This window comes from Pecten maximus, chromosome 8, assembly GCF_902652985.1.
Source record: "Pecten maximus chromosome 8, xPecMax1.1, whole genome shotgun sequence".
Classification (NCBI taxonomy): domain Eukaryota; kingdom Metazoa; phylum Mollusca; class Bivalvia; order Pectinida; family Pectinidae; genus Pecten; species Pecten maximus.
In genome coordinates, this window is record NC_047022.1 from 27,396,860 (window position 1) to 27,420,962 (window position 24,103).

The 24,103-nt window shown below is 36.7% G+C and overlaps 2 protein-coding genes across 5 annotated transcripts; both read right to left on the reverse strand.

Annotated features, from left to right (window-relative positions):
* Positions 1–1,287: 1,287 nt before the first annotated feature.
* Positions 1,288–9,744, reverse strand: LOC117333716. Of its 3 annotated transcripts, XR_004533990.1 has the most exons (6): positions 9,324–9,744; positions 8,173–8,270; positions 7,107–7,185; positions 6,467–6,705; positions 5,171–5,459; positions 1,288–1,399 (listed from the first exon to the last, which is right to left on the reverse strand). XR_004533990.1 is itself a non-coding variant. In XM_033893139.1 (5 exons), the coding sequence occupies exons 1-5, from the start codon at positions 9,364–9,366 to the stop codon at positions 1,375–1,377; spliced, it is 534 nt and encodes a 177-aa protein (XP_033749030.1). In that variant the 5' UTR covers positions 9,367–9,737; the 3' UTR covers positions 1,288–1,374. The 3 variants fall into 3 exon arrangements, 1 of the variants encoding a protein (XP_033749030.1); XM_033893139.1 differs by lacking the exon at positions 6,467–6,705 and having other exon boundaries at positions 9,324–9,737; XR_004533989.1 differs by lacking the exons at positions 7,107–7,185; positions 8,173–8,270; positions 9,324–9,744 and having other exon boundaries at positions 6,467–7,060.
* A 5,383-nt stretch (positions 9,745–15,127) lies between these two features.
* Positions 15,128–24,103, reverse strand: LOC117333039 (sulfotransferase family cytosolic 1B member 1-like). Of its 2 annotated transcripts, none has more exons than XM_033892155.1 (6): positions 23,971–24,103; positions 20,341–20,613; positions 18,753–19,073; positions 17,261–17,364; positions 16,032–16,203; positions 15,128–15,740 (listed from the first exon to the last, which is right to left on the reverse strand). In XM_033892155.1, the coding sequence occupies exons 2-6, from the start codon at positions 20,513–20,515 to the stop codon at positions 15,628–15,630; spliced, it is 885 nt and encodes a 294-aa protein (XP_033748046.1). In that variant the 5' UTR covers positions 20,516–20,613; positions 23,971–24,103; the 3' UTR covers positions 15,128–15,627. The 2 variants fall into 2 exon arrangements, with proteins under 2 accessions (XP_033748046.1, XP_033748045.1); XM_033892154.1 differs by having other exon boundaries at positions 20,341–20,610; positions 23,967–24,102.

A 24,103-nucleotide genomic window follows, 5' to 3' on the forward strand; every position in this document is an offset into this window, starting at 1 on the left:
GCCCCTGTGTGACGACAGTGACAATTTGATTACTTCCTATAGATCAGGAATAGAGCTAATAATAATTTTGTGTCGAGTCGGTCGACTTCATTTTTTCTATTATTAAATTTTACTCTCACAACTTGCGTTGCTTTTTTGTGGTGGTTTATGTAGATAAATGCTAGCATTCGAAATCTCGGCTGGCCGAATGTAACTGGGGACCATTGTTTTGACCAGCAACACCTGGGGCTGTATCCCTACTCTGACCGAATCACTGTAAATTGTAGTAAACAGTCTTATCAATACAATTTGGTTTACTAACGACATATAGGCAAATGCAACACAGAATGTAAATATAGCTATATATCCTAATGTTATACCGTACATGTATCAGTAGTATTATTATATATTTCATTTCTCACATATTTGGTTTGGTTTAGCGTGATTCGGCCTTACTCTCGGGGTTTGTGGTGCCTTAGCCTTTCTCATGGAGTTGGTTTGTTTATTCTATCTCTTTGTTATCAAACCATACATCTGGTGGTGCTATGGTTGTCCTTGTTATAACCCTTCTTGAAAATAAAACGATGGGTGTTTTTGACCAGACAGAAGATGCCTACATTTCTCAGGAATCACACGGCGGGTGTTTCTGATTAGACAGCAGAGGTCTCCTATGAAGGGTGCTGTTGAAGGCGCAGAAGGCATATCTCAATGTGTCCATGGGGGCAGCAGATTCCGTATCGTTCACCAGGAGACTGTATTGGTTGCATGAAATACACTGGTTCGTTTGAAGTAAACATTTTGTGTCGCTAATAGGTAAAACCAGAACACAATGATAAAAAAGGAGGGGGATTGGTGAGGTACCCCGACATTCCTTATGATAGTGATTTAACACCGCATTGTGATAAATATTACTTTCCGATAACACTTTAGTTGTAAGACTACAAGAGAGCTGAGGAGCTATATTTATCCCAAGTTTAAATGGTGAAAAGTAGCGAAAGATTACCATGTCATTGTTCTTACTACATCATATTTCAGTCCCTTTAATAAGGCGGTTAAGTCACCCTAAGAACAATTATTTCAGATACAAGATATAATATTTCATTTTAGACAAAACTGTTTATACCAAATCTACTGTAGGGATGTGGGGCTCTGGTCCATCAGTAATGTTCTTTTAACAACCAAATGGAAAAGAGTAAAATACTTCATTAACGGTATGACGACATTTGAGATAAATAAGAAAGGTGAATTGAAATAACACAGACATCCGAGACGGGCACTAAAAGAACAAAGAGAAGCATGACAGCCAGAACGATCTTAATTCACTTTTATTCAAATAAAACAGCGTTTTACTGAATGTTTGTTTGGCTTCTTGTTGCGTGAGGACGGAGAAGTCTTTCATCCGACGATTGGCCCACTGTGACTGAATATGAAAAAAGAAAAGAAAACAGACGAGTTATCTTGTATTTCCTCGAGTTGTCTGGTAACATAGAATGTGCCTTCGTTATTTTTAGATTATGTTCCTAACTATACTTCCGGTGGGGTGTGATTGATTTCAGGTTTGTTCATGAAATGACAATACACTTCCTAAGAACTACCCTCCAGTAGTAGCACCAGCAGAATCACAACGCCAATCAGCCCAGCCATGAACGTTTATTTTACAGAACGTTTATCAGGGGCGGATCCAGGATTCTATGTTAAGTTGGGCGTGAGACAAATCACTCAGGGGAGGAATCTTAGGGCTGCTAGAAGCTATCCAAGAAATGGTGCAAAATCCTGTATTCTGAGAAAGTGATATATGGTATATATTATCTATATTTTCAGTGTGCTTTTGGTTTTCTATTTTTTTTTTTTTTTTTTTTAATCTGTTTTTTCTCTCTCATGATAAACTGTTTAGGATGAATGTAACAAAGGAAACAAGGCAGGGGTCTGGGGGCCGCCCAGGTCCATAGAAGCTCTCGACAAAGTGGTGTATTATCATAACATTCTGGACCATATTTTCAAGATTTAGTTTTTAGTTTTTTGTTTTATCTTTTGTGCCCCGCCTGAATCTGCCTATGTTTATTGTAATAACATTTTGTAGTTTCCCCTCACAGCTCACATGACATTGTTGCTGAGTGCGCTAAGATTCTATGACATATTGAGAGTGATTTGTTACTGTCAATCCAATTAGTCAATCCGTTATGTTCAAGTTCTACCCCTAAAAATCTTTTACCCAAATTTAGGTGATCATTCATTTTACAAATTTCTAGTCGTAACCCAATACGAAGGTCATACGTCAATACTTGTTTATCAATTAAACAGGCAACATAACTGAGGAAGGGATGCCTGAAGCCAGTTTGGTTAGGTGTTATGTCTAGAGTGATTTGTTAATTATATGTTGTTCAGGCTAACCCATCAAATTACACTGCGTTATCGTCCTCAACCACAATGTGAATAAACATAAATCAGTTGCTTCCAAGACTTTAATTGTAAAATGGCCAGAAAAATACCGACGATGAAAGGCCATTATAGACGGCACCGAAACGAGTATTTTCATAATACATGGAAATAATTTGAAATAGCTTATAAATATACTTCGATTAAAACTATTAAAACTTATCGATATGATAATTGTAAAAAATCGAAAGTTATGAAAAGTAAAAATTCAAGAGATTATTGGAAGCTACTGAAAGAAAGCTGATGGGAAAGAAAACCAAAATCTCTAGATGCTTTCTTCAATTTGTATAAAGCCCTTTATGCCAGTGTTGATGATGGTAATACCAATGTGCCTGTAGATTTAAGTAACACTGTTGATAATTGTTTGATGCAATTTTGATATAACAAAGGATGAGGTCAAAAAAGCTGTTAGGTTACAAAAAAAAACCAAAAAAAAAAACCCTGCTCTGATGACAATATTAGAAATGAAGATTACAAAGATTCTGCTATGAAAATCACCGCCTTGTATATAAAATATTTAATATCATTTTTAATGGTGGCAAATTTCCAACAAAATGGCTTACATGTACATACAGTATTGTTCCAATTTTTCAAATTAAAAGCTCGCCGACGGAACACAAAAATTATACACCGATTACAATCGTCAGTTGTATTTGAAAGTTGTTCACTAGTATACTAAACCAAAGGCTACAGACATATTCTGAGGATGTCGGCCTAATATGTGAAAACCAGTGAGGGTATCGTACAAACTAGTCGACGATTGATGTTATTATTTGTTCTTTACTCTTTGATGAATTTGACACAAATGATGAAAAACAAATTATATTGTATATTCGTTGACTTTAAAGTCTTCGATAGAATTTGGCGAAAAGTTCTTTGGAACCAAATTTAAATGAGTGGAACTAATGGGCAAATGATAATTTATAATATTATCAAGGCATCAAATCTCAAATTAGTACATGGATTAAAAAAATAGTATTCCTAATTATATGGTGTATGGAGATTTTGGTACAACTCTGCTTGATTTTCAGTAAAAACAAGAGTTATAACATATTAGGCAAAGATGATTCATTCTTAATTAAGTAAAATTAATATTATACTGTATAAACTTCTTTGTTACTGTACTGTCGTCATTTTTGATGATTGACCTGTTTCATAAATAAGTTATATTAATTTATATTAAATTAGTTGTGTTAAACGTATTTATATATGACTGTGGGATGAGCTACTCATGTGATGGCCAGTATTCCTCTGAATGGAATCATCTGTGGCTTAAACATGCTATTAAGCTTAGACTGTATGACCAGTACTTAAAGAAATGGGAGAGGGATGTACATAAGTCATCAAATGCTATATGTTATAGAATTTTTAAAGATTACTGCAAGTTTGACATTTATTTATATACTTAAACATATAAAGATAGAGTTACGTTTTGTAAATTAACTAATAATCAATTCATTGTCGAAACTGGCAGATGTACCAGATCAAGTGTAATGAAAAAAATATACATTATAATAGTCAACAAATTGGTGATGAATTCCATTATTTACTTGAATGTACAACATTGTCTGCCCATAGAATCCCATATACAGACAAATGTTATTGGCTAAGACCATATATAATCAAGTTTAATGAACTGATGACAACTTATATTAACACACCAATAAAAATAGTACTTTTATCAGAATATTTAACAACATTATTTGTTCTCCTTGATACAAATGTGAATATAATATTTTGATAAAGTGAGGTGAATCGACTTCGACAATACAATAATTGTATGTATCGAGTACGACACTACAATAATTGTATTATCGACTACGACACTACAATAACTATATGTATCGACTACGACACTACAATAACTGTATTATCGACTACGACACTACAATAATTGTATGTATCGACTACGACACTACAATAACTGTATTATCGACTACGACACTACAATAATTGTATGTATCGACTACGACACTACAATAATTGTATTATCGACTACGACACTACAATAACTGTATTATCGACTACGACACTACAATAACTGTATTATCGACTACGACACTACAATAACTGTATTATCGACAACGACACTACAATAACTGTATATATCGACTACGACACTACAATAACTGTTTTATCGACTACGACACTACAATAACTGTATGTATCGACTACGACACTACAATAACTGTATTATCGACTATGACACTACAATAATTGTATTATCGACTACGACACTACAATAACTGTATATATCGACTACGACACTACAATAGCTGTATTATCGACTACGACACTACAATAACTGTAGTATCGACTACGACACTACAATAACTGTATATATCGACTACGACACTACAATAACTGTATGTATCGACTACGACACTACAATAACTGTATATATCGACTACGACACTACAATAACTGTATTATCGACTACGACACTACAATAACTGTATTATCGACTACGACAGTACAATAATTGTATTATCGACTACGACACTACAATAACTGTATGTATCGACTACGACACTACAATAACTGTATGTATCGACTACGACACTACAATAATTGTATGAATTTTATTGTGAATACAATGCAATTTCATGTGAAAAGAGAAATAAATTAATTTAAATTTGAATTTAAACTGTAACAACATTTTCACATTTTATGGTTAATATGAGTTATTTTAACTGTTTGACCTGGTACATCTTGATAACAATACATTTAAAACGCGTAATCATATCAAACATACCCTTCTGCATTCTTTTCACAAATGTAATAGTTGTAATTGTCCACACTGCACGTGATGTCATCCCAGGCATAATCATCGTTGTTATTTTTATTGGTATACGCCACGCAGTGTTGTCCCTCGTGGCACGTGTGACCTTGTTTACAGTAGTTATCTGGGTTGTCCCCTACCCAGTAGCCGCTGTATCGGCCGGGTAGAGAAGTACCTACGATTTCCCATCTCCAACTTCCGCCCCAATTAGTTGCTCCGACCATGAAAAACTCATCGCTGCCTGAAGCCGAGTGTGTAGAGGCTAGGACGAAAACATGCATTATGTTAAGTACATGGCATATCATAAAAACCATAAGGTAAGCATGAACACACCAAAATATTCAAATACGTTCTACAAACAAGTGTTACAGGCAAGTGTTACACACAAGTGTTACAAACAAGTGTTACACACAAGTGTTACAGGCAAGTGTTACAAATAAGTGTTACAAACAAATACATTTGTGGGTTCCATATCCTAGTATGTTACAAACAAGTGTTACAAAAAAGTATTATAAACAAATGTTACAGACAAGTATTACAAACAAATGTTACAAACAAGTATTACAAACAAGTGTTACAAACAAGTGTTACAGACAAATACATTTGTGGGTTCCATATCGTAGTATATTACAGACAAGTGTTACAAACAAGTGTTACAAACAGGTGTTACAAACAAATGTTACAAGCAAGTGTTACAAACATGTATAATTCTAGGTTCCCTGTCCTTGTACAATGTGTTACAGACAAGAACAATTCTAAGTTCCATGTCGAAGTATGTTACAAGACGTCATCATATTATTACGTGTATGTATCACACAAACAAATATTGTTCAGGTATCAGTATTGAAAAACGTCAAGGATACATTTAAACAAACATGTGTATTTAAAATACCTTATCATTGGCGGTGTTAACTAGCCATGCCTCTCTTTATCACATTTTTTTCACCTAGTTTTATCATTTTGATCGGTACTCGACTACCCTGTTTGGACTCACTGTACTCCTTACTCTACCCTCGATTATCAGGATACTAGATGTCATCCCAACATTGTACGGCATACAGTACAACACTATCATTAAAATATCCACTATTACCTATAACATCATTAAGAACAACCATTAAAAAGATCCCCTATTATCTATAACATCATTAAGAACAATCATTAAAAATATTCCCTATTACCTATAACATCATTAAGGACAATCATTAAAAATATTCCCTATTACCTATAACATCATTAAGGACAGTCATTAAAAATATTCCCTATTACCTATAACATCATTAAGGACTTGACACGACAGCCTGACCGGTTCGTAATGAAGTTTTGCATGAAGTTACACTTGCTATCGTGCTGACAAATCACTTTGGTGGCCGAGTGGTTAAGGTGCCCCGACACTTTATCACTAGCCCTCCACCTCTGGGTTGCGAGTTCGAAACCTACGTGGGGCAGTTGCCAGGTACTGGCCGTAGGCCGGTGTTTTTTCTCCAGGCACTCCGGTTTCCCTCCACCTGCAAAACCTGGCACGTCCTTAAATGACCATGGCTGCTAATAGGACGTTAAGCAAAAACAAACCAAACAAACCAAACTTTGTTTACACGGCTCGCATTTAGTCGCAAATATGAGTGTAAGCTTCTTTCATTTACAAAACTTATAAATGACTGTGCAACTCATATCTGCCCTATATAAATGCCCTTATGATTGAACATATGTAACCGTCGCTTAATGTTCAGATACACATAAATTAGGTGATTTTTAATGAGGCAAATAGAACTGATCAATACGAAAAACGATATGCGCATGCGCATGAAAAAATATATATCTCATCGAAGCAATGAGGTGGTGTTTGATAAAAAAAAACATTCTTGATATTTCATTGCTAAAAGTAACTTCATATAAATAGCTGACTTACATATTAGATTGATGAGGTGGGTGTGCGTACTATGGTCCGGTACTTGTGCTAGGACGGTACCCATATTCTGACATCTTGACTATAAGGATACAAAGGGTATAAAAAACCTTCGTCCGTCATACAGCATATATCTTATCCTCATGTTCCTCACTTCAAATGTCCGTCCGTCATCAAACATATAATTTATCCACGTATTCTTTATTTCAAATTTCCGTCCGTCACCCAACTATACATTATCCACAGATTCCTCATTATTGTCCGTTCGTCATCAAACATATACATTTTCCTCGTGTTCCTCACCTCAAATATCCGTCCGTTAGTCAACATATACATTATCCACATATTCAACACTTCAAATATCTGTCCGTCATCCAACATATACATTATCCACATATTCAACACTTCAAATATCTGTCCGTCATCCAACATATACATTATCCACATATTCAACACTTCAAATATCTGTCCCATCCAACATATACATTATCCACATATTCAACACTTCAAATATCTGTCCGTCATCCAACATATACATTATCCTCGTGTTCCTCACCTCAGATATCTGTCCGTCATCCAACATATACATTATCCACATATTCCTCACCTTAAACAACAGTCCGTCAGTCAACAGTTCCGTAAACGAAAAACAGACCTAGGAACCAGTTCCGAGTTCCTTTTAAGAAAAATAAATAGTAGTTCCGTTTTTTCTTAAACGGTTCCTAGTTCCGTTTACTTAAACGGAAGTCGGAACTCGGAACTCGGAACCAACTTCAGGCTCCCCCGTCGCCCAACATATACATTATCAACATATTCATCATTTCAAAAAACCTTACTTATTTTATAGCAATTTCAAAACAACAAGTCTTCTACCAAAACAACAATATTCCTGATACCACGCTCAAAACTTCATACACATGTCTCTTTATATCTAATAATCAAAAGAACGTAATGATAACTGTCTGCTGAATAATATTCATTATTTTACGGGACTAATGTTTCATATTTTACTTTATATAAAAGTGAATTCAAAGTATTGTCACAATAAAGTTGTAACTGTAATACTTACATGAGCAATATTCCAGCTTATTTCTCTTTCGTGGAAGATCTTGAAGCACGGGCCACCGTGGCGAAAGGAATGCCATCCACCTGTGCATGCGCCGCAAACTGAAGAAACAAGCATATTGTGCCAGAGGACATCCTCTCTTAATTAAGGGGAGGGAATGTTTCAAGTCCAGTTCATACTGCCTACCAACCGTATGGAACCTGACATCCCTTTTCTCAAACCAGTCATTAGGGTTTAGGTAAAAGAGTGCTCAACTCTAATTTAAATATTTTACCCTTCATGGTATTGTACAAACGACAATCAAAGACTTGACACGTCTCAAAAACTAACTGAGAGTAAGTTTCAGCAGAGCCAAAATGAATTCAACTCCATCACACAATTGTGCCGTCCTTCTAGGAATTGTCAGTCGTGATATGGGCCTAAAGTGATGCAAATTCGCTAGCTTATGGTGTGTTCAATACGATATTCTATGGAACACCATTGACTAGCAAAGTTGGAAGTGTTGATGCCTAAGAGGCGACCAAAGTAATCGAAATTGGTCGAAGGAAATGACCCGAGACTACTATATGATCAATTCTTTTGGCCGCGTATGTTTTTCATTGCACGTCTGAAAACAATATTTAATAATAGTAATGTGGTTGGTTTTTGGTTCAACATCATATTCACAAAGACTATAAAGGACCGACTCAAAAATTCTTAATTCAGCATTGACCAATCAAATACAACACTCCTACTGTCGACACTAAGATTAACCGAAATGGGAATCATGTTCGTACAAATATATGTAATTGTCCAAGGCTTAATTCAAAACGTCTTGATAGAAATTCGATGAAAACATAATGAAATACAATTTCATGGTCGGACTGAACTCTTAGGGTAATGCCTTCCTAGGGAAAGTTTAAGTTAAGACATTTCCGTAAATAAATGAACGATAAAACCGAAACCCGATTCCCATATATCCTCTAATTTCAATGCGAGGTGAGAGGGTGGGGGTATGTACCTTTGTAGGATCACGTGTACATCTATTGACCAATCATGCAAATTCTTTAAGATATGATATTTCTAGTTTCATTTTCAGCATATTAATATATGATGGTGAATCGATGAATACATATCGGTGATACCAAACCGATAAGTTAACAAATAATGTTTACCGTTAAGAAGAAGAGGAAAGAGGATAAGCGCAAGTCCATGCATGATTCTAACAGGTAGGCCTACAGTATCTGTGTGTTTGATAGAATAGTATACAGTATGCACGTATCGGCTTATCTTGCACAGGTCACACTGAAGTCAGTGTCAGGACATCTGACGAAAGATAAAGAAAATATTTTTATCTATAGAAATGCCATCTGTTTATTTGTGTCAGACCAAGTTAAGTGAAAAAGTGCAAGCGAACTACGAAAACGACATATGTATCCCCAATTCTAATATTGTAAGGGTCCATTTCATCTCCAAACCACTCGATTTCCTACCCCGCTTGCAATGTATATCCCCCCACTCACTACATTTCTCTACCACGCACAATATATATCCCCACCGATATTATCTTTCTCCAGTCATTTCCCTTGCCTACTATATATTTTGTCCTGCCAACAATACATTCCCCCATCTACGGTATATTTCCCCCATATTTGTATTTCCAACACCCACAAATTGTTTCCCCGCCCACGTTACATTTCAACTACCGCACAATATATTCCCCTACCAACATTATATCCCCTTTAAAGTATTTGCCCTGACAACTAAATATTTTCCACACGAGTAATGTATTTCCCACACTCACTAGATATTTCCCTTGCCAACAATATATTTTCCCCATCCAACATTATTTTCACAAAGACAATGCATTTTCACGAGTAAAGATCACTGGATATTTCACTTGCCAACAATATACATTCACCATCCACAATATTTATCCCACCCTACATACTTATTATTACAGTGTATTATATATATTGCCTATAAAAACAAGCATAACATTGCAGAGCACTGCTAAAGCAATACCTGTCCCTTGTCAGACCCTAAGCTATTACACTGTAATGATTTATAAAGATGTGCATACAATTAGCTTATAACTGCAACGTAATATTACAAGAAAAAGTAATATTTACGTTATGACAGAAGAATTATATAAAGCAAAAGTGGGATCTTCTAAAAATATAACGATGACATTGACTTTAAAACACTGAAAACTCAAACTCGTTCAAGATGTTAAAATAGTCCGTTATCAGTCTGGTAAGTTTGATCACGATCTATACGTAACCGCTAGAGTGCAGATAAACACAGGTGTTGTACGCATAAACAGACGAGAAGGAAACATATTCCACACTGGTTTAACCAATTGGGGACTAATAACACCAGAAATGGTTTTATTAGCATTTTAACTAAGGAATTATAAAGAAAAGATATATCGTGATCTTTACCTAACAACATTAACACATAAGTGCCCAAGTTTGATCACGATCCCGCAAGATATGAAGTAACTAGAGCACTCACAATGATTTTTAAAAATAGTATTGAAGACCTTGACGCATTATGGTTCTTAATTACTGTGTGGAATCTCTCTTGGTTATTGTTCAAAGTTTGATCCAAATCACTCCCGGAACGAAGCTGTTAGACCCCTAAAAAAATTTGATGCTGCATACTAGAGCTGATTGATATGATGTGAGCCATATATTGAAGGATTTGAATTTTGCCGGACATATTGTATTATTTTTCAACAGAATCCCCTTCAGTGTCTATACACTTTTGCCACCGGTGTTTAAGGGTCTGAATGCCACTTTTATAGACCTCCTTTTCTTAGGTGTTTAGAAAGTCATCCACTGCATGTATGACGTCATCATCGGACTGAAAGTGGGTGCCTGAAACCCGATGCCATAACCTTTCCAGCTGATGGAACAGTCTTTGCCTTCTTTGGCGGGGGAGAGCCAGGGTGCTTCCATTGTTTCGATTGTTGCTTGGCCTCTGGGGTAAAATGATGGACCCATGTTTCAATCATAGTGACAAATCTCTGAAGAAAATTGGCAGGATCTAACCAAAAAGGTTAAGATTAGCACGCGATAATGTGCGCCTGGTGTGCTTCTGATCAACTGTCAGAAGTCTTGATACCCGTCAGGCCGAAAGCTTTCTCATTACAAAATCCTCGGTCAGAATGTAATTTACTCTTTCTTGTAAAATGCCAACTCTTCTGGCTATGTATCTTTCTGTGACTCGTCTGTCAGTCCTAACAATATCATGAACTTTATTGACACTTTCTGGGGTTGGAACATTGACAGGCCTCCCAGGACGGGGTCATTCTCAAGGCTCTGTCGGCCGCGCTTACATTCCACCACCCACCTTTTGATTGTAGCATATGAAGAGGCATTTCCCCCTAGTACTGCTACCATATCATTATGGATATCGTTAGGTGTTAAACCTTTTTCATGCAAATATTGGATAACTGCTCTTTCACCGATTTTGTCCATTTTGCAAAAGCTGCTTGTCTTCTTTACTTTAGAGTGCTAACTCGTCGATATAACCTTACCAAATGACACTAGTCTTGGGTACACAGCCTGTTTAGTCAGAGAATAGTAGGACTTAAAAAGAATATCCTTGAGTACCTCCTTCAATACGAGGCTCACAACATATCAACCAATCCTGGTACGTACACACGCACCCACTAAAGTCGCAATGAAGTTTCAGTTAAATGTTTTTAATAACATTTCCATCTCTTATAAAACAACGAAAGAAATAAATACGGGCAGAAGTTAAATAAACTAAAAAAAAACTCTCTAACTTCCTCGACGGAAACTTTCAACACTCTTTTCTCTTGGAACGGAGACTTTGAAATAAAATTCGTGAACAAAAGCTAGAGGGAAATGGATTTAATCATGAATCAAGTCACAAGTGTCATCGTTTGGACTGTTCTTGTCTAAATGTGTTGTAAAACACACTTGAAATAACTGTCGTTATTATAAAAGACATGTTTGTTTATTACGTCATACTGTGGAAACATGTCCACTGAATTCGAAAACTGACTGAAGCGGTCGACATGGAAAAATACACAGCGTTCTGATTTTTGTTGTTGAAGATATTGCTGCTATAAATTGCGTTACATGTACATCAGCACCTGGTCGCATTCACGATATTGTTGGTCGACTACACTGTTTAGAGTAATAAGAATCGTGTCAGCTTGGTGACAATGCCTACGTTATTTCAGATGCTGGGCCTATTGAAACTATACCACAAATTCCGACAATCAGAAGGACCATGGCGGACGTTGAGTCATTAAAAACATTCAAATCAAACAAATTTATTCTATTCTATTCAAAAAGTGATAAGATATGGTAATTTAATCGGAATAAACAAATATGGTTTCTATCACTTCTCGTTCAAACTAGAGCAAAATGCGATTTCGTATTGTTTATTTACATCAACGTTCGTGTTTGTACTCATTCCGGTTCAAAGTTCTAATAATACGTTTATATTGATACTGCTGCACAAATGTAAAGATATACTTTGAAACGCTAAAATCATCACAATTTGTTGTAATCGTATATTAAACATATTAACAAATACAGGATGTAATTGATCTCGCACTAACTTAAACGCTTCTCGTGTTGACGTGAACGAAAACAATTGATGTTCCGTCCATGATTGCTTATGGTATCACGTATTTATGAATACTTTTATCACGATTGTAGTAACCATAATATCAAACAAAAACACAAGGAAACGCGTCAAAGTAAAGGATCTAGTAGTATACAGGTTATTCACAATGCTTATTTATAGGGGCTGTCCTAATTACCTATACACCCTAGGCTTTAATGTTATAACCAGTGTGTTTGGTAGGTAGGGGCTGTCCTAATTACCTATACTCGCTAGGCTTTAATGTTATAACCAGTGTGTTTGGTAGGTAGGGCTGTCCTAATTACCTATACACCCTAGGCTTTAATGTTATAACCAGTGTGTTTGGTAGGTAGGGCTGTCCTAATTACCTACTCGCTAGACTTTGTTATTACCAGTGTGTTTGGTAGGTAGGGGCTGTCCTAATCACCTATACTCGCTAGGCTTTAATGTTATAACCAGTGTGTTTGGTAGGTAGGGGCTGTCCTAATCACCTATACTGGCTAGACTTTAATGTTATAACAGTGTGTTTGGTAGGTAGGGGCTGTCCTAATCACCTACTCGCTAGACTTTAATGTTATAACCAGTGAGTTTGGTAGGTAGGGGCTGTCCTAATCACCTACTCGCTAGGCTTTAATGTTATAACCAGTGTGTTTGGTAGGTAGGGGCCGTCCTAATCACCTATACTAGCTAGACTTTAATGTTATAACCAGTGTGTTTGGTAGGTAGGGGCTGTCCTAATCACCTACTCGCTAGGCTTTAATGTTATAACCAGTGTGTTTGGTAGGTAGGGGCTGTCCTAATCACCTACTCGCTAGACTTTAATGTTATAACAGTGTGTTTGGTAGGTAGGGGCTGTCCTAATCACCTACTCGCTAGGCTTTAATATTATAACCAGTGTGTTTGGTAGGTAGGGGCTGTCCTAATCACCTACTCGCTAGACTTTAATGTTATAACCAGTGAGTTTGGTAGGTAGGGGCTATCCTAATCACCTATACTCGCTAGGCTTTAATGTTATAACCAGTGGGTTGGGTAGGTAGGGGCTGTCCTAATCACCTACTCGCTAGCTAGGGTTTAACGTTATAACCAGTGTGTTTGGTAGGTAGGGGCTATCCTAATCACCTATACTCGCTAGGCTTTAATGTTATAACCAGTGGGTTTGGTAGGTAGGGGCTGTCCTAATCACCTACTCGCTAGACTTTAATGTTATAACCAGTGGGTTTGGTAGGTAGGGGCTGTCCTAATCACCTATACTCGCTAGGCTTTAATGTTATAACCAGTGTGTTTGGTAGGTAGAGGCTGTCCTAATCACCTATACTCGCTAGGTTTTAATGTTATAACCAGTGTGTTTGGTAGGTATAGGGACTGTCCTAATCACCTACTCGCTAGGCTTTAATGTTATAACCAGTGGGTTTGGTAGGTATAGGGACTGTCCTAATCACCTATACTCGCTAGGCTTTAATGTTATAACCAGTGGGTTTGGTAGGTATAGGGACTGTCCTAATCACCTACTCGCTAGACTTTAATGTTAATGTTATAACCAGTGGGTTTGGTAGGTATAGGGACTGTCCTAATCACCTATACTCGCTAGGCTTTAATGTTATAACCAGTGGGTTTGGTAGGTAGGGGCTGTCCTAATCACATATACTCGCTAGGCTTTAATGTTATAACCAGTGGGTTTGGTAGGTATAGGGACTGTCCTAATCACCTATACTCGCTAGACTTTAATGTTATAACCAGTGGGTTGGGTAGTTAGGGCTGTCGTAATCACCTATACTCGCTAGACTTTAATGTTATAACCAGTGGGTTGGGTAGTAAGGGCTGTCGTAATCACCTACCTATTAAATTGATCTACATTCTACTACTGACGGTGATGTTCAACCTCTTGTGAAATGCCATGTAAGCAGCTCTAACGTTATCTTCAAGCTTATATTTTATGATTATGCTGTTTATATACTATCTTAATTTGTATTAAGGTGCATTTTAATAGTGATTTTGTTGCATCCTTCTGCTTTTATTCCTGTATATTTTTTATTATATACATGTACCTTTGTTTGTCGTATTATCAGCCACACCGAGGCAATGTTTACATGCTATTCCACATACGATATCAAACAATCAATAGTGTACACACTACCCTACTCATCAATCCATATCACGATTTGTTTCTTTTTGTTTCCCTTTCGTTTTCCTTTTGTTTTCCTTTTCCAAATACAGGGAAATACGGGTCCTAACAGTGTATACTTCAATATTTCAGTGTCTCGCCCCTATATCAAATTGATAGCGTGATTGCGATAAAACATTCCCGTGAAGGGATACTTTGGAGGATTGTTATAGAAAAAACAACGATATAAATTGTACATACGATAAATTATAGAAACGGCAGAATTAAATTAATCGTGTTTATCGCCTTGGATATACAATGTATGTTGTCACGGTTATATGCAGAAATTGGATTATATACATCCCATTTACAGTTTTACATTTTCCCTAAAATAGTTATTATTACAAATGCATGTATAAAATCAATGTATTCTATTATAATATTAAAAAGGCATTAAAACCATATTTACAAAGTACACATACATTTAAATAATTCTTGATAATGAAAAAGTGAGATGCCTTTCAACATTTATACATATAATTATTTCTGAGAAAACACTAGAAACTACAATCAATCCTCCAATGGTTTTTCAAAGATAATTTTAATTAAAAAAACAATGTCCTTATTAGAGAGCCTATACACCTCATCCTCGTTCACTTCGTTGTTCTTTGTTAAAGCTTATAGAAACAGTCGATGTAGTATCCTCGTCCAACTGTATACTCTGATGTGCTGTGACCAGGCTGGAGGGTCTATATGGTATAAGGCACAGGGAGTGTGACGCTCGCCAGTCTCTCTTTGTATACAGCGTTAAACACTTCACTCTGGGCTACAGTAAACCAGTTTTTCCAGTCTCCAACAATACCTGTAAATATATCATATCATTCATTATCAAACAAATATAGTATTTAACACATAGGCCCTTCACTACGAAGGTAACTAATGATAGACATGCACTAATATGTTATAGGGCGGACACTTACGTACAGCATGTTACACACACTCATCATACGGCTATTTTATACATAAATGGTTAAGCGTTACATAGAAAGCCTCAATTTCTACATATAATGAAATCATTTAGGGAGCACTTTAAATATTGACGTGTAAAGACCGTCTGACCTCTTACAATAACGACAGTATTACGGGGACGTACCTTTCCTATACATGCCCGGTTTGTCGTCTTTCCATTCTGCTGTATCCTCCAAAGGGTCCTTCTCCTTCTTCATCTTCTGGAAGTTGCATTGTTTGGCGATCTCTTTGTACAATGTCTCCGTGCCTTCAGTCTTTAAGAATGATGCAAGTCTGCTTACCTCGTTCACACTGTCCTATGATAGAAAATGAGTTGCCGAGTCATCCCCTGACATAAGTCAGAATGAATCCATGTAAGGTTATACTGTAGACGTACATATTTTAGCGGTTGTAATATTTTAGCGCTTATTGAAGTTTTTTTATAATTGTTTTTCATAGCAATTATCATAAGTGCGCCAATTCACCATAGCGCTAACCTGTTAAAATTCAGTTATCCGCTAAAATTTTTGTACGCCAAAATAATTACATTGCTTATTTATTTTTTTCACATTTTTCGTTCTCGCAACAGCTAAGATAAGGCGTTATGAAAGTGGTCTTTCCCACGGATGATCGGGCCACCGATGAACTGCTTACATTAAAGCTGTATAATAAACGTGACGATTTCATGTTATTACTTTCATTTCTACATATTAACATTCCTGTTTCCCTACCTACGAAATGTTAACATATCATTAGACAATCAAGTATAGTTCCCTTTATCGCGATTACCGTGACGTATGTCGAATACTGACTGCTTAGCAACACAAGGTCTCGAGAGATGCAGTGTGAAGAAGACCATGGGTAATTTTTATTGTTGATATCAACTTTGGAATTTTCTTTTCCATTCCCTTGTACGAAGTCAAGCGTGTCTGGTGCTTGTTGATATGCCTCGTGGCCGCGATGTCCACCCAAGTACTGAATGAAGGTAATAAATTATAGGCACGAAATTATTTAATATTTTAACAGTATTGAAGTCATATGATTAGTACTAGTGGATTAACGAATGCTTATAGTTCATGTTATCTTGTTTGATGATTTATGAACGCAGATGTAGCAATCCCTTTTTTCAGGATTTCATTATGTGCGTCCAGAAAAAAAGTATCCCTCTGTAGTGCAGTCAAAACTTTGAAGAGGGGCGAGGTTTACGATTGTGTGACGATGTTTACGGGGAGGTAACTCCAGCTCAGTGTTAGACATACGTCATATTAACGGCTCAATTTATAAAAGAAACTTCTTTATCTGGGGCACATATTTCTGAAAGTAAGCAAAGGATTTGGTTATGTTGGTTTTAATGGTATTTTGTGTATTTATTACCTTCTGGAGGTCCTCATAAGTGACAACATGTGCTGGATTCTGCTGGTTTCTGTTCATAGACGCCTCCCAGTCCACTACATAGTCAAACCAGGAACCGTAGTCAACTAGGGACAAACAGAGTTACATTATCACAATGTCAACTAGGAACTGTAGTCAACTAGGAACAAACAGGGCTACATTATCACAATGTCAAACCAGGAACCGTAGTCAACTAGGGACAAACAGGGCTACATTATCACAATGTCAAACCAGGAACCGTGGTCAACTACTGAACTAGGGACAAACAAGGCTACATTATCACAATGTCAAACCGGGTACCGTAGTCAACTAGGGACAAACAGAGCTACATTATCACCGTGTCAAACCAGGAACCGTAGTCAACTAGGGACAAACAGAGCTACATTATCACAATGCCAAACCGGGTACCATAGTCAACTACTGAACTAGGGACAAACAAGGCTACATTATCACAATGTCAAACCAGGAACCGTAGTCAACTAGGGACAAACAGAGCTACATTATCACAATGCCAAACCGGGTACCATAGTCAACTACTGAACTAGGGACAAACAAGGCTACATTATCACAATGCCAAACCGGGTACCGTAGTCTACTGGAACGTAGTCAACTAGGGACAAACAGGGCTACATTATCACAATGTCAAACCGGGTAACGTAGTCAACTAGGGACAAACAAGGCTACATTATCACAATGTCAAACCGGATACCTTAGTCAACTAGGGACAAAGAAGGCTACATTATCACAATGTCAAACCGGGTACCGTAGTCAACTAGGGACAAACAGGGCTACATTATCACAATGTCAAACCAGGAACCGTAGTCAACTAGGGACAAACAAGGCTACATTATCACAATGTCAAACCAGGAACCGTAGTCAACTAGGGACAAACAGGGCTACATTATCACAATGTCAAACCAGGAGCCGTTGTCAACCTTGGATAAACATGCCCACATTCATGTCCGAGATATAAATTGTTTTCTCATAATGAAATACTCGTAACAAAAACTTAACCATCAATGTTCTTTGGAATTTAAACATTTTACCCGACGAAGCCTTGGGAATTTATCTAAAATTTTAACGTTGAATTATACCATAATCATCGTTTCCAATGAAAATTCCAGTTAATCACAAACAATATGATATTACATGTCAACAATTAATATTCATTCTACCTCGCCGAAAACACTGGTCACTTCAGTGGTTTGCCAGGTGGCATTTGATTTGGTTAAAGATAATGGAATTACAAAATTGTAGGAAATTAAAACAGATTCGTTATAATTAACGTAATTGATGTGTTGTAATTATCAATTAAGTTTAATATGATAACGGAAATTCATAATGTTGTAAAAACTGTTCTAACTTTAATTATAAATGAGTGAATATGGTTTTGTAGTTAATAAGTGTAATTTCCATAAGAGGGAACAGCTATTATCATTTGATTTTGAGCAATGACGATTGGTAAACTAATTACCTTTGCCCTCAATGAACCGAGGTAGGTATTGCTGCCAATCCCCGCTGTACTCATAGTCCAGCAGACGAGTATGGTGGTTAAAGAAGGAGACAGCCACGTCCCTAGGGTTCCTCAGTATATACACAATTTTACACTGTTTCCGTTTAAAGTCCTCGGGTATCTGTCCGTAGTACATGTGAGTGTTCAGCACTCTTGGTGACGTCATGGAATCAAGTGCTGACCGGGATAAACATTCTAACATGGCCATTTCTTTCATTAGATTGATCCTTTCGGCGTTTCCATTCAATAGCATACACGTTATCTCCCACACCCAGTGGGTCCCTGTTGAAAGTCAAGTCCGATAGGTAAAAAGGCAGGTAAATGCACAGTGGAAAGAAAGTTATCTTTCTTCCAAGGGCTCAGTTGCTCAAAATTTGATTAGCTTAATCACTTGATTAGTGAAAATCCCAACTCTCCTTAACTTAAAAAACTAAGTGGGTGTTTCCTAAAATGGGCAAGATGGAAGAGATTGACAAGTGTTATAGCTTCATGAAATGTTGTCAAGTTAGTTGAACGAGAAATGATTTTATCAGGATCGTAAAATTGTTGTTTAACTGTGATTAGCATCATAACCCATTGAACACTTGTCCCTGAATGTAGGAGTCATGCATGTTCTTTAAACAAGAGGCTCCATGGACCTGGGTCCATCACTTGGTATTCACTTCTTTGATAATGCTCGGCCTTTTAGTTAAACAGAAGTCGTTTTAATCTGCAACACGGTTGACCCTTGCGACTTTGAATATTGGTTAAGGTTATTTTTTTCGCAAACATTTTGGGGCTCCATTCCAGGAACCTTTCCAGCCCAACAGCATTAGGCCTATATATCGTTTAAAGGAAATGGTTGACGCCGGACGGACGACAGACGTCGGACGGAAGGACGGGGGACCTAACACAACGATACTTGTCCCTTGTAGTGTCTTTAGTTCATTCTGTAACCATGGTATATACCAGCTTCTTCCTACCACTCGTATGGTAGTTCTCTTTTAATTCGTGCAGTAGAGCTTTAGTCCTGTGACCCAGGATTCCTGAGTTCGATTCTAAACGAAGTCATTACAAAAATCAGGTGTGTGTAACACCATGGATCTGATGCAAATACAAAGGGATGTGGTCCAAGGATGGACACAGGATAACTCTTGTAGTGACTCTCAACGAGGCAAAACATCACATATAACTTTTTAAAGTACTATGCAATTCCGTAAAATAGAGGACATTTCGCGGTGTTTCTACTCTTAAACAGATGATGAAACAAAGCACTAATCTATTTAAAGTGGCAGGACGTAAACATTGAGCATGAACGAATACGACACACATATATAGATCCTGTATGACAATTGTATAAGGATACAGACAGACAGTTATCTATGGACATTTATCATGGTTATGGTGTAAACAAATCAAATGTTGTCTTCCGTTCACACAGCTATTATTTTCATTTTAAATTGTTTTACATACATGCTCAAATCGCTCACTGTTAACAATGATCTCCCTTTATAATATTTTGATAGTTTACTATAAACACTAATGCCATACAATTTTTCCATAAACCTACCAGACTTTGGGTAAGCACATATAAGTACATCATCTGATCTAGCGGTCCAGTCCGTCCTGTCCCGGAACTCCTTTTCCTGGTCATAGGGTACTCGGATCACAGGCAGGTAAAACCCGTCCACCTCTCGCAAGGTCATTGTTTTCCCGTGGTCATCTTTGACCTTGACCACCGGCATCTTAACGGTAACGTTAGTGACCTAAACACGTTCTATAGCACGCTGGTAATTACCGAGGTCTCAACATCCCCACCTCCTGGGTCTCTGGCGTTCATCTACAAGGTAAGAGTTACCCTAATCAGGATAAGGTTTTCATATGATCTCTCATCTTTTATGATTACCTCCTATAATTAACGAATACTTTGCTAATGAGTGATCTTATGAGTGTGTACTGATTGCGTTATATGCGATATGACATCATCGATACAAAATCTAAGGTTTTTTGGGCGTTTCCATATTCCTCCAGTTCATGACGCTTGTTAAACATGGACGTTTGTTAACCTACAATTCCTGTACTGAAATACTTATCCACAGTGATAACGTATAGCAGTATATCATCATTTGCATTCATTATACAATAAACTACAGAAGCATTCACCATAGCACATCATGCCTTAAATAGATAATATAATTATGTTGCTCTAAATTTGATTAACCTTATGTAAATTCCTAAAATTTAAAACCCCCCTTTTAGAAATAGTGAAATCGTTTGTGATACAATTTTTGTACACGATGGAAACCGAAACATAATTAAATTATGTGTTTATGTGTCAGCTTAGAAATAAATCTAACAACTCGAACTTCCACCTATTGGCCTGACCATTTTAATGATTCTCAAACAGTATTGATGACCTCAACAGTGTGACGACACTTCTTAGTCTGTCCATTTTTCAACAACTGAAGAGTAAAACTCTCTTATCAAACAGAATATTTTTGATGTTGGAACTAAAACAGAATATTTTTGATGTTGAAATTATAATATGTAGACGTCGAGATTGTAACGAAGAACTCATTACATTATTATTAAGAAGAGGCCTTTAGGCCTAAACGCTCACCTGATCGGGCTCTACACGTAAAACAGGATTTGAATTTACTTTTACTGATATTGAGATCTATTTCAATATTTCTATAGCCTAGCAATGTAGATATACTAGTCATTTAACCGTTTCTCTCCTTATTCTGAAAATATTTCCTTGACCTCAATCCTCTAAAAACCGCACAACTTTAGGTCCCCAAAGGTTACATGTCAAATCAACTTTAACTATAACACTGCATGGCTTAATTTCAGTGTCAATATATGTCACTGGAGACCACAGACAATATTGCTACGTAATGTACATCAATTTGCTAAACTATGCATTTGCATATCTTACTGCAAAGAAATTTCAAAGCTCAGCATAAAAGACCCCTAAAGTCACATAAAGTCCCCTTAAGTCCCCTTAAGTTACATAAAGTCCCCTAAAGTCCCCTAAAGCCACATAAAGTTCCCTAAAGTCACATAAAGTCACATAAACTCACAGGTCGAATTGGTCATCAAGTATTATTAACGTGTTGTACACTTCTTATAACACGGTAAAATTCATCATGGTCTATCAGAGTTACTTCCCTTCGTATCGCTCTGTCCGTATAGCGATAGCTAATGAGGACCTATGTCAAGTTTTCCAATGGTCATTATATATGTCATGAAATGTCACGGGTCAAATTGTCCATCAATTCTTATCAATTTCTAATACTTTTCATTTGCACTTTTTATAACACTGTGAAATTATACCAAAGGTCAATAAATAGGTCACCAAAGGTCACCAGTCACAATGAGCATGACAAGCCCTGAGAGTCCCTGTCTTTGGCCCTAGCTGCAATGAGTAACAGTGCTGCGGCATATTTTCAACTACATAATTAATCAAAGTTAGCCAAGAGATGCCCTGTCTGAGGCCCCTAGCAGCTGAATTATGTATAGCATTTAACGTACATGTATATACAAAAATACAATCATAATAACTAACCCTTTTATCGCCTCTTCATCACCATCATAGTAGATGGACCTTATTACAACAAAACTATCTCTAAACAAGAAATATCTTTAAAAAAGATAAACGGCATAGTTTTAAAGCTGGTGGTTATAATGTAAAACTGCTGGTAAATAAATTAACGAACTAATTAATAAATGATCATTTTCAGCACGACAGAGACGTCTCTGAGCACGGATAACAAAATTATATCAGTTGGAATCATTTTTGGTTATAATAAGACTGCATTTCGAATCAGGAATATGATCTGATTAATGTGTCATTTGAATAGATACATCCACTTATTCCACCTATTATCTGAAGTTTGAGGACGACCGATGATGCTAAGTAGCAATCGCTCACATGACGGCAGGAATAATAGAATACATCATTAACACTAAATATTTCATCCAAATATTTCTGACAGTGAGTGGAGACACAATAGATCTATTGTTTGATTGTTTGTTACAATAAATTACATGACTGTTACATACCCGAGTAGTATGGAGAAGGCTCATGAAGAGTTTTCCGGAAGAATGACTCCTTTGACTTTTGTTGGCAATACAATTCGTTAAAATCAATTATAAAAAGCAACATCAGCATTTGTATGGTTCTTGGTATAACAGAATCAATTTTTAAGCATTGATCTGCATTGTTATGACATGAATAGGTCATAATCAATCACAGAACTTTACAGAAAAATATACTGCTAGTCCAAGATGATGTTGACTGATACACAATATAAAGTTTTGTCATTTACTACGACTATACATACCACAATAATACAATTAGATGTTTACCTTTTATTGTCTCATCAAAACTCTAATAGATATACGATTATACGTCATATTTCTACACGATGGTCCGCGGTTACAGTCTTTAAAATGAGAATAAATTGCTACACTTGTATATTGCCACGATTGTCATTTCTTGTAAAAAAGCACGTCATTATCATATCCAATTTAGTATATCAATGTAGCTGGTAATACAGCCGTTAATTATCATATTGTCTATGACGATGGCCCGTTATCAGTAGTAAACGTTTGACATTCGATTGGACCATTCCACACATCGCGTACCAATGAGATGTACTTATTTCCGAACTTGCACTGATCGCAATCCAAAACCAGCATTTTACAACCAGGACATACACATGTACGAATGGTCCTTAATACTCTTCAGACTGCTTGATTTCACGCTTACATGCATATATATATGTGTGTATGTATATATGTATATGTTTTGGTTTTTAGAATTTCTCGACAAAAGTTGCATTTAGTGGGTTTGAGGAGAGTATCATAATGTTCTAAATGGTTAGATACACTGTATATGTCTGGTAGACTTTTCTCAATAGTGAAACTATGATGGAAGGGGGATCGCTCTAATAATACTGACATCACACACATATATATATATAAGATGAGACCGTCTACAACAAACACCACTATTACTGCTGCATGCCACCGAACTGTTCAGCCCGAATGCATATTTGGGTCACGATAAGATCGGCCCATAGTAGTCCCCTCATAAATAAACACGCATGTATGTGTATGAATATATCGTGATTGAGATAAAAATATCACCATCTATTAATATTTTGCATGTGTTGCACAACCAAAACTTACCTAAAGAAATCTGACTGGTCAAAGGTACGTTGTTGTTCGGCAACAACTTTCCAGTCTATCCAGTAACTGTACGCCTGAATGTTTGTAAACACCGTAGTTCACTCACTTCCGGTAGACTTGGTAAGTGTTTATCCCCA

What these genes read in the sequence shown, in the direction of transcription:
- LOC117333039 (XM_033892155.1), bottom strand. Translation starts at nt 20,515, where the DNA reads ATGCCGGTGGTCAAGGTCAAAGATGACCACGGGAAAACAATGACCTTG. An exon ending in ATGTGCTTACCCAAAGTCTG is followed by an intron (nt 19,074 to 20,340) that starts GTAGGTTTATGG and finishes GACTTTCAACAG; the next exon opens with GGACCCACTGGGTGTGGGAG. An exon ending in CTTATGAGGACCTCCAGAAG is followed by an intron (nt 16,204 to 17,260) that starts GTAATAAATACA and finishes TTTCTATCATAG; the next exon opens with GACAGTGTGAACGAGGTAAG.
- LOC117333716 (XM_033893139.1), bottom strand. Translation starts at nt 9,366, where the DNA reads ATGCATGGACTTGCGCTTATCCTCTTTCCTCTTCTTCTTAACG. An exon ending in CCACCTCATCAATCTAATAT is followed by an intron (nt 5,460 to 7,106) that starts GTAAGTCAGCTA and finishes TTTTCGTCCTAG; the next exon opens with CCTCTACACACTCGGCTTCA. An exon ending in TGTGAAAAGAATGCAGAAGG is followed by an intron (nt 1,400 to 5,170) that starts GTATGTTTGATA and finishes TTTCATATTCAG; the next exon opens with TCACAGTGGGCCAATCGTCG.